This window comes from Hermetia illucens, chromosome 5 (assembly GCF_905115235.1).
Source record: "Hermetia illucens chromosome 5, iHerIll2.2.curated.20191125, whole genome shotgun sequence".
Classification (NCBI taxonomy): Eukaryota; Metazoa; Arthropoda; class Insecta; order Diptera; family Stratiomyidae; genus Hermetia; species Hermetia illucens.
Window position 1 is genome coordinate 98031587 of NC_051853.1, and position 16040 is coordinate 98047626.

Sequence of the window (16040 nt, forward strand, 5' to 3'; positions counted from 1 at the left end):
TAAATTTGTAACTGATGAGGCATTTACGACGTTTAACTGCCTCCAGGAATCGTCGTCTATCCCGATCGAAAGGAGTTTGCCCTTGCCCTCTTCCTTGCTTCTAAAAACTCTCCCTAGTCGTGTTTGGAGATTCATGTTTTGAATGATGAGGGGTGGAAGCCTCCTCATCTCCATCGCTGCGGCTATGAGGAGGTACACCGTCACCATGTGTGCCCCTAGTATATCACTCCCGCCAAATGTCGACAGTTCAGCTCCATTCCCATCCATCCTGGCAGTTTAGTGACTATAACGCCCAGTAGACTAAGCCAGTCCTTTTAGCAATTGAATGCTTTTCACCGCATTAGCATAGTTAATGGCGGGTTATCTTGCTCTTGTCGTCACCACTGACCGCCCCGAGATTTTCCTTTTTTTGCATACGGCTAATTGGGCTTTTGGGGGCTAATTTCCGCTGCTACCTGCTTTCTTGGCTGTGATAATGAAGGTTTAGTTCTGCCTGGAGCTTTCTGGTTCAGGCTTTCCTTCAGATAGCGCAGATACCATTCAACACCTGCGCCACCTCAGACGTACCCTTGCTCGTCCTTACTTTCTAAACGAGGACTTTTGCCGGTCTTCGCAGTTTTGACTTGGCTCCACTGCTTGACCTCCTAACTTCTCCCTTTTAGGGTGTAGTCATCTGACTGTCAGTGACTATTGATTCAACAATTGAAGTTCTAGCCAGATTGTTTCGAGGAGGAGTTGCTGGTCAAAGGATTCTGTAAAGATTTTCGCTTGTTCGGTTTCACCGCCGATGTGTTCTCAGTTCTGTGTGAGAACAAAGTTGTGGAATTTGTGTGTCCCCGTTAATCCATTTATCTGTTGGAACATATTTGGACGAGTTTAACATCTGCTAGTTTACGAGTGAATTCTTCGCTACGAAATTTCACCGCCATTTCTCGGATTATTATAACATACTCAGACAATTTATCTGAAAGAGTAATATTCTATATTCAATGTTAGCTAAATTTTCGTTTTTATGGAAATTACGCTGAAATTTCTACGCCCCATCTGTATAGCTTTCAGGTGTAATATGATATCATAGAAGAGTGAATTATATTGAAAATGACCAACTCTGGTTATCGACAACGGTGTCGAGGGTCATCAGAATGCTTGCTTATAAACTGGATATTCTAGGCCTATGCGAGGTAAGATGGTGCGACTCTGGAGAGTAATCTTCTCTCTTGAGGCGCGGCACTTTCGAAAGCCGAGTAGACGCAAATCAAGTGTTTGGCTACTGTATGACGCGCTCTGTTGATCTGGGAACCCGTTTCTAATGGTAACTTGACTACAAAATTCCGTTCCAATTTAAGAAACTTTACAATTGTACAATGGTATCACCAATGCAAATTTCCGATATAGTGAATAAAAGATTCTTTTTATGAGCATGCAGTACAGAAGAGGTTTCTAAAAGGTGGCATTGCTCAAACATGTTGTGGAGAGACATAATCTTGGTGACCACAACAACAACGGTCAAACAAATCTGAAATTTTTACCCACTCGTCATCGGTGACACACTCTTCGAGCGCAGGAGCTGCCACAAAATCAATTGGGTTTCAATAAAGAGCCAATGGACGTCTAATCAGATCGACCACGAATTTTGAGTGTCCGTAACAAAAGATGTGCTAACATTATGGTCGTATCTGCATCTACTCCTAGGGGAATAGACCGTTGACTCTCAAATCCACCGCAGTACGGCTGCCGACCAGCTGATCCATGATCGGTAAGATTCCGAAAAAGAGCAACTGTCTTGAGTGGGACAACTGGAGATATATTTGTGCGCTTTCTGACATCGCTGTGATATTAACTAAAATCATCCCGAAATCATCAGAGCATGCTGATTTCCGTTTTGGATCTTCTTGTGGCCTTTGGATCATTAGATAAGCGTTCCACCTACTCTTCATGGATTTCGAGGAAGCTTTGTGCAATGTGAATAGAAATAGGAACGCACTATATAGGAATCGCATCGCAGAGCTAATAGCTATTATCAGAGCGCCATTTTGTCAGGAACTTATCGAGATTAAATTCCACAGGATTTTAAAGTCTAAAGCGGAATCTGCCAGGGTTGCATTTTGTCATTGATGCTTTTTCTTCTCCTTATCGTTAATGTCTTTCTGCTGTCTTGGCTGGAGCACGTGGAGGAGTTCAATGAATTACATAATATTTCCCCAAACGACTCGACTACACTGATGCCATCAGGTTGCTCTCCCACTAGATCATGGGTCTTTGATAGATGGCTCCGAGTGTGGAAAGAGAGACAAATAGATCTGGACAGAAGATAAAAAACAACGAATCTAAAGTTTTCAGTTTGACTAGTCATCGCATTCTTCCTATTTGCATTATTGGCTAGTCGATGTCATTGATCAATTTGTGTATCCTGAAAGCGTTGTTTCAGTTTTCCTTGGCGCTGAACAGGATGTCGTACGATGTCTTCATCGGTGTACGCGCCAGATATTCATGGACGTGATAAGAAGGCGGGAGTGGCAGTGGATAAATAACACATTAAGGTAGGGCGATAAGTCCGTGGAAGAATCGCGGAGCCAAGTTAAAAACATAATTCACAAAGCGGTCTATACATCCTTTGGGGTCACCAAGCCAGGTAAGCGGTTCATTAACCCAGATACCTGGCTTTGGTATAACGGTGTTGAAACAAAGGTTCGTGAAAAAAATGCCTTTACCACAAGTTTCTTAACAACAAAGAGCTGGCTAATTGGAAATTTTACAAGAATGCCAAGCGGGAAGCAAAGATAGTGATGGCTGTCAGACGAGCGCTTCATTACAAAGTCCTTTGCGATAAACTGGTCCCGTGGGACGGCGACAGAGAGCAGTATCGACTTGGCAAAAGCCGACTTAGTGTCACACATCGTACTTTACTTACCGACCGACGAACCGCGACGGAATAGATGACGATAATATTTCGAGCAGGTTTCAACTGAAAATTTGGACGTTTTCCAAATCGGTTTTCGTCCACGGCAATATTCAGAATGCATAAGCCAGTGAAGGGATAGCGAATACATTCAACGCGTTTATTTTATTCTTCCCCGAGAGATGCGATTTCAGCACCAGCTTTACACATCGCAGGAATTCGGACAGCAGAGCACCCTTCAGATCACCAACTCCAGCTAGGGTTCCTTGCAGAATTCCTAGGTATTTGTAGAAGTCTGTCTCGGCCATAGCTTCGATGTGGAGGTCACATGCGGCTCATGATGACCTTTGTGGATGGCTTGGATTCGACACTTGTCTAATCCAAACTCCATCCGAATATCACGGCTGAACATGTCTATTATTCGCAACAGACTTCTAAGATGGTCGTGAGTCCCAGCATACAGCTGGATGTCATCTAAATACATCAAATGCGTCAGTTCGCACTTAGCACGTAGGCCATACTTTATTGCAAAACCTCTAGCTTCATTCAGTAGCCATGAAAGGGGGTTCAGTGCTATACAAAACTAAAGGGGACTCAACGAATCCCCCTGGAAGTCCCCCCCCCCTTCCCCGTATACGGATGGGCTCTGAGGTATTAGCACCCTCAGATGTACGCACTAATAAAGTGGTATGCCACCCTTCCATGACTGTCGCCAAAAACTTTATTAGTTTCGGATCAATGCGATCCAGATGTAGGATATCGATTAACCAGGTATTATACCAGAAATTCTGCACCCGATCGAGACCTGGGCCCTTCCAGTTCTTCGAGCTGTTTATGGCTCCTCGAACTTCCTCTTCGGTAACATCCACAAAATTCATGCCAGGCGTATTGGCATGGCGAGTGCCTTCTGATCTGAAAAAAGCTCCGCTGGTTCCTCGCGTATGTTCCATTCTGGACAGGTCTGGAATAACTTTCACCATACCGTCGTAACCTACTGCATATGACAGAAAGTTTCTGTTTTAGTGTGTCCAGAATTTCAACTACGGGTGTCTCACTGAGGATGGCATAGTTCCGGTAAACTCTCTGCACTTTATTTCTCACCCGCCGGCTGGCATTGCCAGTGCTGATCTGAATCAGTCTAGCAATGTCCTGCCTTAGTGAGTCCCGCCTACGTTCCAGACGAATTTTCCATGGTGGATCTCTTTGGTCACTCAAACCAATAACACGAAAGTGAATCTTCTCACCGTGCAATCTAATAGCCGCAATTGCACCACAATACACAAGTGATTGTAGTTGCAGCAGTGACATATTAGCACACAGACGAGATGCAATCTCATCATTGATTTGAGATGGAATTCCCGGAGTTGCTGGAGATGCATAGAGCCTGGGAATACCTGGTCAACGCAAAGGAACCATATCCGAGAATTCTATACACGCTCTTTGGAATTCGTCTCGAACCTCAGTGGAAACTCAGCTGGGCGGTGGAGAAGAATGCTTCGGCGAGTACTGAAACTGTTGTCCGCAGTGCGGCGTGGTGTTGTTGATGCCGCCGCCTCTGTCCCCATTCACTCTCGGTCACCAGTTTCCCCGATGACCGCAAGTCGAACACGCTCCTTGATAATGGTCGGGATTATGTCGCTGCAAGTAATAAAGCGGTACTGGTCTGTGACTCGCTGCCAAGTCACGTGTGCGAATGGCGGGAAACGCTCGACATATCTCTGGTGCAACAAGGGGCGATAAGATGTTGCACCCACCCCCGCCGTTATTTCGTAATGGGAGCGGATGATGAAGAGGTTCATTTTTTCAGTCAACTTTATCCGCTGCCTACGCGAACCTGCTGAAGTGGTCGCCACAGATTGTGACGAAACAGCTGCAGCAGACGACCCCTGCCAGTTATCCGTACCGGACCTTAAATTCCTTCTTCTTCTCATATGTGGATTCGCATTTTATACTTAACTGCCAGGTGTGGGGATAGCTTCATCAGTGAGTAATCTGCAAGACTGCAAAGTTCCTGCACTTTCCTCACCTACCCCCTGAGGCGCTGCGGTGACTGAAGCTATCCATCCCTCCTCCTTTCACAACCGGGCTTGGGACCGGCTACGGCGGAGTTTATTATTATTATTATAAGTTTCACTATTAATACGAATCAAATCAAAAGTGCCATTTTTCATCGAGTTACCAAAATTTCAAGCGTTTGTGCTTTCAAACTTTTCCAAGCATCTTGGATTAGCGTCTCTAGTTCGACAGACTGAAACTGCCTAAATTCGAAGAATTAATAGACTCCAGATGTTTTCCATTGGATTGCAGTCCGGTCTACGTGCAGCCCTTATTACGAAACATTGATGCGGTGCAATGGATCACCGCGTTGTCTTCTTGAAGGATTGGTGAAATGCCACAGTACCGCTTCCAAAACGAGACACTACATTGCAGTAGCATTTCTTTGCTTTTCGTCCCCAACGAAATATACGCGCCCCATATCATGTAATAAATAATAATAATAATAATCATTCGCACAACAATCCATATTGGATCAGGGGCTTGAAGTGTGTTAGAGCACTTCATTCCATAACGATACACTACAGGCTTACAGTACCCTGTAGGAGGCAATTTGGTCAGCATTGCGCTCGCCCCAGATTATTACCATGATTTGACTCAGGTACTCATTCCCGTACTATCTTTAGTAAAATATTTTTGGTTTCTACACTGTGTTGGTCACTATCTTCGCCTTTCTTGCCGTTTCACTACGTTTTGAGGCCTAAGGTCTGACATCATTTGGATGCAGCGAACCGTGTATAATCCTTAAAACCGTTGAAGTAGAACACCGTAATACGTATCATTCTTCCATTTCACTGAATTGATTTAGCGCACGATAAAACAAACCTTACGAATTGTTTCGCAGTGTGCTCTGGTCGTCAACACTTTAGGGTGTCCTGTATTGTAGCAGAATTTCTGATTTTTGAATTAATTTGGAATGGCATCCTTACTGTCTATCTATTGGCCCTTATTACCATTCTCTCGAATTTGACGGAACTTCTCGTTATCAAAATCACCAAATTTTGATGCAGTGAAAAATCAATGATTTACGTATAAAATTTGTAAGCAACTGTAATTTTTGGAAATTTTCAGAGTAGGTTTCTTTTCGACACTGAATAACATAAACAAGTCGGGAAACCGGAAGCTGGACGCTTCAGGTATGAAAGGTTTTGTGTATTTCTTATATTAAAATATTTCAATGGACCTTTGTCCCATTGGAACCTAGCACGTAATATATACATATATTATATGAGAATACCCACTTTCGCTTGGTACTGACATTAAAGTGCCCACTCTCCACTTTTCCAACAGATATCAAAATTAAGACCGGCATCGGAAAGTACTAAACGAGAACTTTTATTCGATACCCCACACGACTATATTTGCCCGCCCCCCTTTTGCATATTTGGAGACACCCCCTTAAGTTTGATCGAGAATGATGTAATTCACTATATGCGTGAGCGTTTACAGTTTATACCTTCGCACCAATTTTGGTGTCAATCGCTACAACACTAAAGTTATCTATCAAGCAGACTTGTAAAAATTGAGTTAGTCACAAAATGTTGACGTAGATTGTACGTTGGATATAACAGTAGAGCAGGGGTGCAAGCTTTTCGGAAAATCGTGAAGGGCGATGACCCGCGGATATTGGCACGCTATGCCCCATATCGGAAATTATGGGCGGCCTTTTGTTCGCTTACCATCGACTTCTATGTTCAGACCAATCATGGCAAGTGAATTCTCTTTAATGCGAATTACATGACAATTGAAGATGCCTCTCTGATTCACAGTTATTTTTGGGTCAGTAGCGTATCTTCACAGATAGTTGAATATTGAATTGATTTTGAAAGAAAAAAATTGGCTTAACCTAAAGATTAGTCCAATTTGACAAAATTTATTTGTACTCGAGCTTAATCAATTCACAAATGCTTTTCCTGATAATGTCATCTTCCACATGTTTCAGCTAATTTACTTAAATTATTTTACAGGAAACCTCCAGTAACCATAATCGGAAACGAAAAACAGATGTTGAAGCAAATAGTGCCAGCGGATCTTCGTCAACGAATAGTAGGAATCACAAGCAACCGCTTAGTAAACAAGGAAGGACAGATTCTTTTAGCGAACATGGTATGTATACCGCTAACCCCTGAAAGCTCAACATACTTAAAACACGTTTCAAATCTTTCCTTTGCAGAAATCCCGCTGACTGACAAGTTAGAACATAAAATAGTCCCTGGTTCCGGGCTTAAACACACAAATCACGGCGTTATATTTCAACTGAACATCCTGAGTCGAGCACTATGGCGGGTAAGCCGGAATGAAAATATTCGCAACTTTGGCTTAGCCACAGAGTTGCCGAACGCTGAAAAATTCGACGACGTAGTCCTTATATATCAGTTTGGCGACTATGGGGACTGGACGATGCGACTTTTACAAGCGAAGCATAAACATAATGAATGTGGAATATCATTTAAAGATCTCATGACTACCAACCAAAAAAGTCCCTTTTGCCTCCTGAAATATTTTCGTTCATTCGTGAAAATTGAAGAAGCATGCTCAGCTTATGCCCGTCCACTGGCACTACTTTCAGAATGCTATCTTCAAGATGTTATTCTTCTGACAAACGCTGACGTAACAGAGGACGTTCTAGAGTGTATGGAAATGGTGAATAGTTCGCGCAACGATCCGGATATACTGTTAGGAATAGAGAGCGATTCAGTAAAGTATTATAAACTGAAGCAGTCTCAACCAATATTGGAACCAATTTTATGGTCTCACACAGACTTTAATGGGCTTGTGGAAGAACTGGTCGACAATTTATTATTACCCAATCGGCAGGTAAATTGGACCTGGAGTCTTCAGAAGGAGTACTATTATCCTTTACTACGCAATGTATTGGATATTGTCAAGGAAAATGGAAAATATTCTCCAAAATATTTTGCAAAATTATCAAAAAGCTTTCTAGAAGGATCCGATCCGAAGGTGAAAAAATTGAGTAATGCAATGGGAAAGTTGATAGCGTTTCGCGAGAACAATTACCAGTTTACAATACCCTCCGAGTTAAAATCGTTGGATACAGAAGGGCAGAAAGAATTGGCAGAAAGGTTGGCCAACGATTTGGTGAACAAAGTTGAATTGAAATCTTCCAATTATTCTGATTCTTTCATTGCTTTGGGAATTCCTGTTATTGACTTCAAGGAAGGGAAATTAGACTCAAAATTTATTACCTCGACAGTGGCAAAAGCAAAGGACTTCAGGAAATTTCTCCAAGAAGCCATAAAACGAGTTGGCCCTTTAGACAGATGTACTATAAAAAATTTGCAAGAAATGCAAGTAATTGTTCCTCGGGACTTTTACCAGCCCGATTTGCCCCACGATATGCGAGTGAGTGAGAACCTCGCTGAACATTTACATAAAATTCGTACAGAGAATCGTTCGCTAAACGCAGATTCCATGGGAAATTTTCGGTCGTACTTGGATCCTGTAACTAAGGAAGTTATTGATGTTAAAACCGGCAAATTTCATAAAAATTTTCTGGAAGGCAAGTTGTCCCCAACCGGGAAGATGTTGCAACAATATTTAGTGGACGCAATAATTGACGATACCACTGCTAATATCGCATTGCAGAACACCGCAGAGAAGAAATTTCCCATTACAAAATCTTTCTTACCCAAACCTAGTCCGTCAATAAAAAATCCAGAAAAGTTTGCAGAAGAATTCGCTGACGCCATTGAAAATTGCCAGGACAAGGATTTTAGAATTGATTGTAGCAACAAGAGCACTGACTTCCTATCAAACCTGTCCGAATTATTAGGGCACATCCTTTTCAGAGTATCTACATGGTTTGAATTCAGTGAAAACTTTGTAAAACTAACGGATTTACCGGGAGATCTCTCAAAATTCCACAAGTTACTTAAGAACCGCCTCAAATCTAAATTCAAGTCTGTCGGAAAATATACTTTCACCATTCCAAATTTAGAAGCTTGCGAAGAGGCTGTTTTTCGTAGAAATTTGCCGAATCCAATTACTCTTGACGATATCAGGGATTTCTACGAGAAATTTCGAATAGTGGCAGGATATCCAGATAAAGATGGAGTTCTTCATCTTTTGGAAAAGGAGGTGGAAAACCAATACCAGAATTTAGACAGCAAAGGATTTGTTGCGCTGTTTTGTAAGGATGTGGAAAATTGGATGTCACATCGATTGGGAACTTTCTACACAAGTAGAAGGACTAAAGAGCTGTTGCAGAAAACGAAAGAACATTTATCTTGCCACGAGTTGCTTGGGATCAGTAAAAGCTACTTGCAAGCAGGGGTTATACCCTATGAATTTAATTCTGAGTGTTTGGTAGAATACCTTAAAGATTTTTTGAAACACTCAGATATAGATATTTGCTTACTAATTAGCTCCAACCTTTTCCTCTGTCGTGCTCAATTTGGTCAGGCCTTTCGTGTATTACAGAAAACGGGCAATCCTGACCTCAAATTGTATCTCCACGAATTTGGTTATGTGTTTTTAACCTGGGAACAATTCTCTGATAGTACCTTCCAAGACACGATTACTACCCGGAACGACGACGAAGACAAATGGAATTTCTGGTTGGTTGAATGTGGGGACTCCAGTCTTCTAAGAACCGCATCTGAATCATTGCCGAAAATTATTGATTTGATGCTTTATAGAACGGTTAGATGTTCAGTAAGAAGAAAGGTTATATTTCTTTCACAGAAATCGGTTTTGCCTGCAATAAAAACCGCGATTCAATCTCGAACGGATGATGTGCTAGACAAGAAAATAGCCACAGTTTTTTCAAGTCTGAAAAAAGAATCACAATTGAAACTTTTGGATTCAAATCTCATAAGGTTACATAACCGCCCTTTGAAATTAGGCGATGTCCTTGAACAAACAACAGTCGATTTTATCGATGAAAAGACTTTAGAGATGTTCACCAGCAATGTCCCCGTTGATATCGAGTGCAAGCACCGCCTTAATATGAATTATTACATGAAGCGAAATATTGAACTGATAATTTTTAATCCCTCGGAATTTCAGTCAACAGAAAATGAAAGTAGGTACTATCTAAAGATTGGCACTGAAAAAACAGATGAAATAATAGTTACTGATCTTGAAGAAGTCTTCATTCAGAATAGCGAAAAACAAGAAACAAAAATACCGATTCATTGGTTTGAAAAATTTGGTGATAAGGTTATATGGCGAAGGTCGATTGGAAAAATAACTAACTTGAGAAAATATCGCTATAGTAATATTGTTAAGGACACTTTAAATGAAGAAGAATTTTTAAGTTCTACTAAAGACAATCAAATAAGTATTATATGTGGTGCACCCGGGGTAGGGAAATCACAGCTCCTCACGAGTTTGTTTTCAGCGAGTAGGAATAGCAACGGAGCCATTTGGTCTATTCACGTTGATTTGAATTTATACTCCAGGTTCTTTAATGAAATACAACAAAAGCAAGAAACACACACCCAAACCTTATTAGACTTACTCAAGTCAAGACAACACTCTCAGTTTAACACTCAGTTTGAGGAAGACCTCCTTTACAATACACTTCTGAATAAAACCAAAATTCAACTTGTCCTATTTTTTGACGGATTTGATGAAATAAGCCCCAATTATAAGACAGTTGTCCTCAATTATTTACAGTCTTTCAAGGATCTTCCATGCATTCGCAAGGTGTTTGTGAGTACTCGTCCAAATTGTGTTGAATGCCTTGAAGACAATTTGAACGTGTTACATCACAAATTATGTGATTTGCAACCCCAGGAACAAGAAGAAATGTTTAATCAATACATGAAGATCGAAAACATCACAATGGAAGCAGGTACATTAACTAGACTCATAAAAGGACAAAGTGACTTCCACGTCTATCCTCTTCATATAAAAATGCTGGCTGAAGTGATTAGTGAAGTTGTCAAACGAGGCGAATTAATACCTGATACCTTGAATATTATCACGTTATATGAGAAATATATCAAACTAAAGTTCCTCATATTCCGAGGAGAGAAAATGAATCAAGATCTAACCAATGTTTCCGTCACTGTCGACATGGAGGATATCTACCCGTACTATTTAGAAGAGCACGAGATTCTTGCACTGCATACATTCTTTAGCGAAGAAGAACTAAGACAGTTTTACGGAACCAAATTAAAGGACGAGACAGTCAAATATAAACAAATTTTAAAGAAAGTCCAAGCTGGGAAACAAAAATATGGAATTGTTTTCGTGATAGACAGCAATGATGTCCAGTTTATCCACCGCACTTTTACTGAATATTTCGTGGCGGGCTTTCTCGTTAAAGTACTAGTGAAGCCTGAAAGAGTTAAGAAAAATGTGTCCGAATTATTTCTAAATGAAATGATGGACAAAGAAAGATTTATCGATACCTTGAACTTTGTTGATAAATGGATGGAATTAAATTTGCACGGTGAAATTTTTCAAAACGGAATTTTCGACGAGTTGACAAGTTGGAATCTGAAACCAGGATCAGTTCTACGAGTCATAAACATTTGCCGAACCCGGCGTGCTAATTCCTTCGGAATTAGAAAATATCTTTTTTTTCTCTTGATGTCTTGCTGCGAATTCGTCACTTTTAATTTGTTCCTTTCTTTATCGAAATCAGATATAGAATTGCAACACAAATTTATCTACATGTTACAAGCTGACCTCAATTGGAGTACCAAATTTTGGATATCATTGCCCACTATAACTGCTCGTTACTGCAGCGCGCTCGTTCAGACAGATGACGAGTATGCTACATATAACTGGAAATCTTCGAGTTGTTGTACGTATGAGAAGTTATATTATCCAGAACTTAAAGAAGCCATATCAAAGTGGGAGAGTGATTGTTTGGAGCCTCCAGCATATATGCAAGAAGATGCGCTCCACTTTGCAGTTGAAAAGGGGAACATGAACCTTTGCAAAATACTGTGCAAGAAAATCTTTTTGTTACTCAATCACGTGACCAAAAATGGCGATGCAGTTTTACATCGGTCTTGTAAGTTTCGACATCGCAAAATGCTGATGTTCCTCATTGATGCTATGCAGATGAATAACAGTTTCGACGCTTCCAAAATTATCACCGCCCGAAACAGAAACGGTGAGACCCTATTGCATATTGCAGCACAAACCATGCCTGACGTAGTTTCTGATTTACTAAAGCATAATATAAGCGTTTTCGGCGTTGATATTTATGGAAAGACTGCATTTGACTACGCCTGCATTTACTGTGATGAGAAAACTATACAAATGCTATCAGAGAAAGTGATTGACAATGTGGAGTCGAATATGCCACAAACACTGCTTGGTGTGAAAACTATTTTGTACCAGGTCGCGCGAAGCTTTGATGGATCCGAACCCCATATGCAAGTATTTTCTCAATGCCAGATGCAAATGCAGTGTCTTCTTAGTGATTGGCCACATGAAAATAGGTTGGCAGAAGTCAACAGTAGTGCGGATTCACTGAACGTGAGCTACATTCACCAATTCGCTTCTATTATTCAGCAGCCATTTGGCGTTCCTTTCTTCCGCTACAATAGACGTGTATCAAAAAGTGATCCTACGTCAAAACATCATGCAGCATGTGTGAGCAGTTTGGTGCTTTGGTTGCGAATGCTAGACAACAAGAACAGAGACACAGTGTTACATTGTGCTGCCTATTCTGGAAATGCGGCATTATGTGAATGGGTCCTCCAGTTGCCTTACATGGCCCGGAATTCACCACGTCAAATATGCGTAAATGTCGAAAATGAATGTGGTGAAACGCCTTTGCATGCCGCCACACTAGGCAGTGTTGAGGTTTTAGAAACCCTACAAAAACACGGTGCGAACCTTAATGCAAAAGACAACCTGGGGCAAAGCGTCTTGCACCATGCCGCTTTTCATGGACGGGAGGACATGTGTGTGTGGCTAGTGAAGGCCAACGCTGACCCGTCATGTCAAACGAAATCTGGTGTGACTGTCCTGCACGCAGCTGCGCAGTCAGGCAATTTAAAACTAGTTGAATGGTTGGTAGAAAAAGTTCACCTGAGCATTTTAGAAGTTGCGGAAAAGAGCCGTAGCAACATCCTTCATTTCGCTGCAGCCTCTGGTAACCGAGACCTGTGCGAATGGCTTTTAACGCGCCTTCCGCAAACAAATAAGTCTATCATTAACGACAGGAATAATGATGGACTCACTCCTCTTCTAAATGCCGCAAAATATGGTGACATTAGTATGCTGGATTTATTGATGGAAAATGGCGCCAAACTCTGTTTTGCGGAAACACCAGCGTTTTCAGGGGTATTTCTTAGAAATCCAATTCTATTGAATTGGTTGTGGACACAAATTAAAAACTCCTTTTGCTTTTTGGACGGCATAGATAGGGAATCAGAACTTCTCAAGTTAATTGAAGAACCATGTAATCACCAATTTAACCGCTGGTTATTATCCGCAGCTCTGAAGAACGGTCCACACAATAACCTAGTAGACTACATTAAATCACATAGCCCAGTACTTAATGGTACCCGCAAATTTTTGAGGATTTCAACTGATATCTCAAGTAGTTGGATCAACGACCTCCCCATAAGTGTACTTATGCGGCAATTGGCGAGCTATAGTTTCGAATTATTCGAAAGAGCGATCAGTACCAACGTTCTCACTGACTGCTGCGATGAAAATGGTCGTACCATTGTACACCACGCCTGCCTGCAAGGCCGTTTGGATATCTACAAATGGCTAACAGAAAATCATATTTGCGCGTATGTGCCGCCTGCCGAAATGGAAGACGTTCCATCAGTTCTACACGACGCAGCGACATCAGGAAATCTCGAACTCCTTCAATATGTGTATGATCAAACAAACGCGAATTTGCTTGAATGTACTGCGAATGGGAAAAGCATTTACCATTGCGCTGCACATTCTGGCAATATGAATCTTCTGAAGTGGTGTCTAGATAAGACATGTAATTCCTCCGAAGAACAACGAAATGCTCTTCAAAAGACAGATACACAAGGTCGTTCCCTTTTGCACTATGCAGCTGCAGCTGGTAGAATGGAAATGAGTCGATGGTTATGCACCCTACATTTTGAAGGCAAAGTATCTTTAAATTTCTGGGATAGAGATTCATCGAGCATCCTGCAAGATGCGTCCAAATCAGGAAACTTGCAGCTGTGCCAATATTTTGTGAATCTTGGCTTTGATCTTGCTGATAGTAATATACATGGTGATACAGCTCCTAGTATTGCTATTATAAATGGTTATCCCGCGCTTTATGAATGGTTTGCAATGCAGGAAAACCACGACGCAACCAACTCATCGAATCCTCGTGAACTTAGTGTAAACAACACTCTGTGGAAGCCTTCTGCTAATTTTCCGTATTTTTTCTGCATTCCATGCATAATAGACGACATTGAAAATTGCAAGAGCATGGCGGAATCTACTTGTACACATCAACCCCTTAAAGGTCGAATATCGCCAGAGAGATTTATTTTAAGTGACTGGTACTCACGGCGCTTGACAATAACACCTGGCGAAAATAAACTTTGGAATGAAGACCCGCGCATTACCATGGACGAAATTTATGAACAATTTGTATTACCGTTTGTTGAAGATGAAATGAAAATATGTCAGTTTCTATTATGTAAATATTCATCATCAAAATCCATTCTACAGAAGCATTTAAAGTTTCTCATTAACGAAACTGAAGACAATTTCGAGTTTCGTCAGCATATTCTTGACAAGCTTGATGAGAGTTATATAGCTTTCGCAGAAAACACTGGGATGAGCGGCACTTCTTTGTTAATAACCCAAACTAAAGAAGGCGGCATTATTCTACTCAGAGAGAGTATTGATCCTTATCGTTCGCTTAATGCTCCCAAAAAAGAGAATTATGGCTTTGGAAGTACCCTTGAGCTATGTAATTCGTTAATGCGAAGGGGCTTGTGGACCGGAGACGGAAATAGTGAGTCCACTATTCACTTGGCGGCAGCCCGTAATTACTTGAATATTTGTAAACTGCTATTATATTCCATCTCTTCAACTGACGAATTTAAAGCGAGGCCTTCGATACAACTAGTCACTGCAACCAAGCAAGCTTCTGAGTTGCTCAAGCTACTAAACTTATACGCTAGCCGATATTGCCAAAGTAGCGCAAGTCAAGCATGATGAATAGGAAATTCCCAAAGTGTGAGAAACAATAAGCCTCCCGGTTTGACGCCAAATCAATGCCGCAGATGCGTTCCATAACAACCAACAATCTGTTTGTAACAGAAAAGCTACACATACCCTTCAATATTGATTTTTAAAGTTATTTTTAATAAAATAAATTAATTAGTTTTGTTTACTAATACTACCCATTTATCGGAATGTCTATTTCAATATATATATAGTGAATATTTTTTATCGGGAAAATGGAGCATAGCAACCCTTCGCTACCAGAAAAAGTATTCGTGCATATTCACTTCGGCAACAGCACGCTTATTTTACAACAAAAGATTATGTCAAAGTTACATAGAATAACAAAACAGTACAAAATTAATTTCAATTAGATTGATTTGACTCAGTGATAATTTGTAATGAATTGAAAACAAAGGAAACTGTCCTAAAATTACCCAATGAAAGAAAATCTTTACGTAGGATCTCTAAAACTGTGTGCAAATACTTATTCTGCCAAGTGCATGTGTGCATCCATATAACCATGCGTTCATTTCGGATTTCGTTCCCAGGCTCCTACTGTGCTCTCCGGAAATCATTTTTTGAGATGAGTTGTTTATCGACCTGCAGTTCAAGCAAATGCTACAGATGTTCAATCAGGCAGGTTAAGGTTTATTGATTGGGGAGAGAGTCGACGATAGGGCATTATACAACAATTATATTCATGCCGCGAAGGAATTATAAGGTGTTAATTTCTAACAAATTGAAGTACAACACGTTAAAGTACACTTTCTTTCCATGTTCTAGTCAATAAATCCCAATTTGGCCACTTTGGTCGCTTTGAAACTCCAAGATAACTGATTCCCGCCACCATGCTTTCTATTAAACCCAATTGTATTTGCTTTGGCCAGACCACAGAACTGAGTGCCAAAAGCCTAAGATTTTTATAGCATTCTCTTTC

At 40.9% G+C, this 16040-nt stretch overlaps 1 protein-coding gene across 1 annotated transcript; it reads left to right on the top strand.

The window, feature by feature from the left end:
• Nucleotides 1-10278: 10278 nt before the first annotated feature.
• Nucleotides 10279-15206, top strand: LOC119658489. Its single transcript, XM_038065948.1, has one exon. It carries the CDS (start codon nucleotides 10727-10729, stop codon nucleotides 15089-15091), a length of 4365 nt encoding a protein of 1454 aa, XP_037921876.1. The 5' UTR covers nucleotides 10279-10726; the 3' UTR covers nucleotides 15092-15206.
• The last annotated feature ends 834 nt before the right edge of the window (nucleotides 15207-16040 follow it).

Bases quoted from the DNA above. Each gene is read 5' to 3' on its own strand.
- LOC119658489 (XM_038065948.1), top strand. From the start codon at position 10,727: ATGTTTAATCAATACATGAAGATCGAAAACATCACAATGGAAGCAGGT.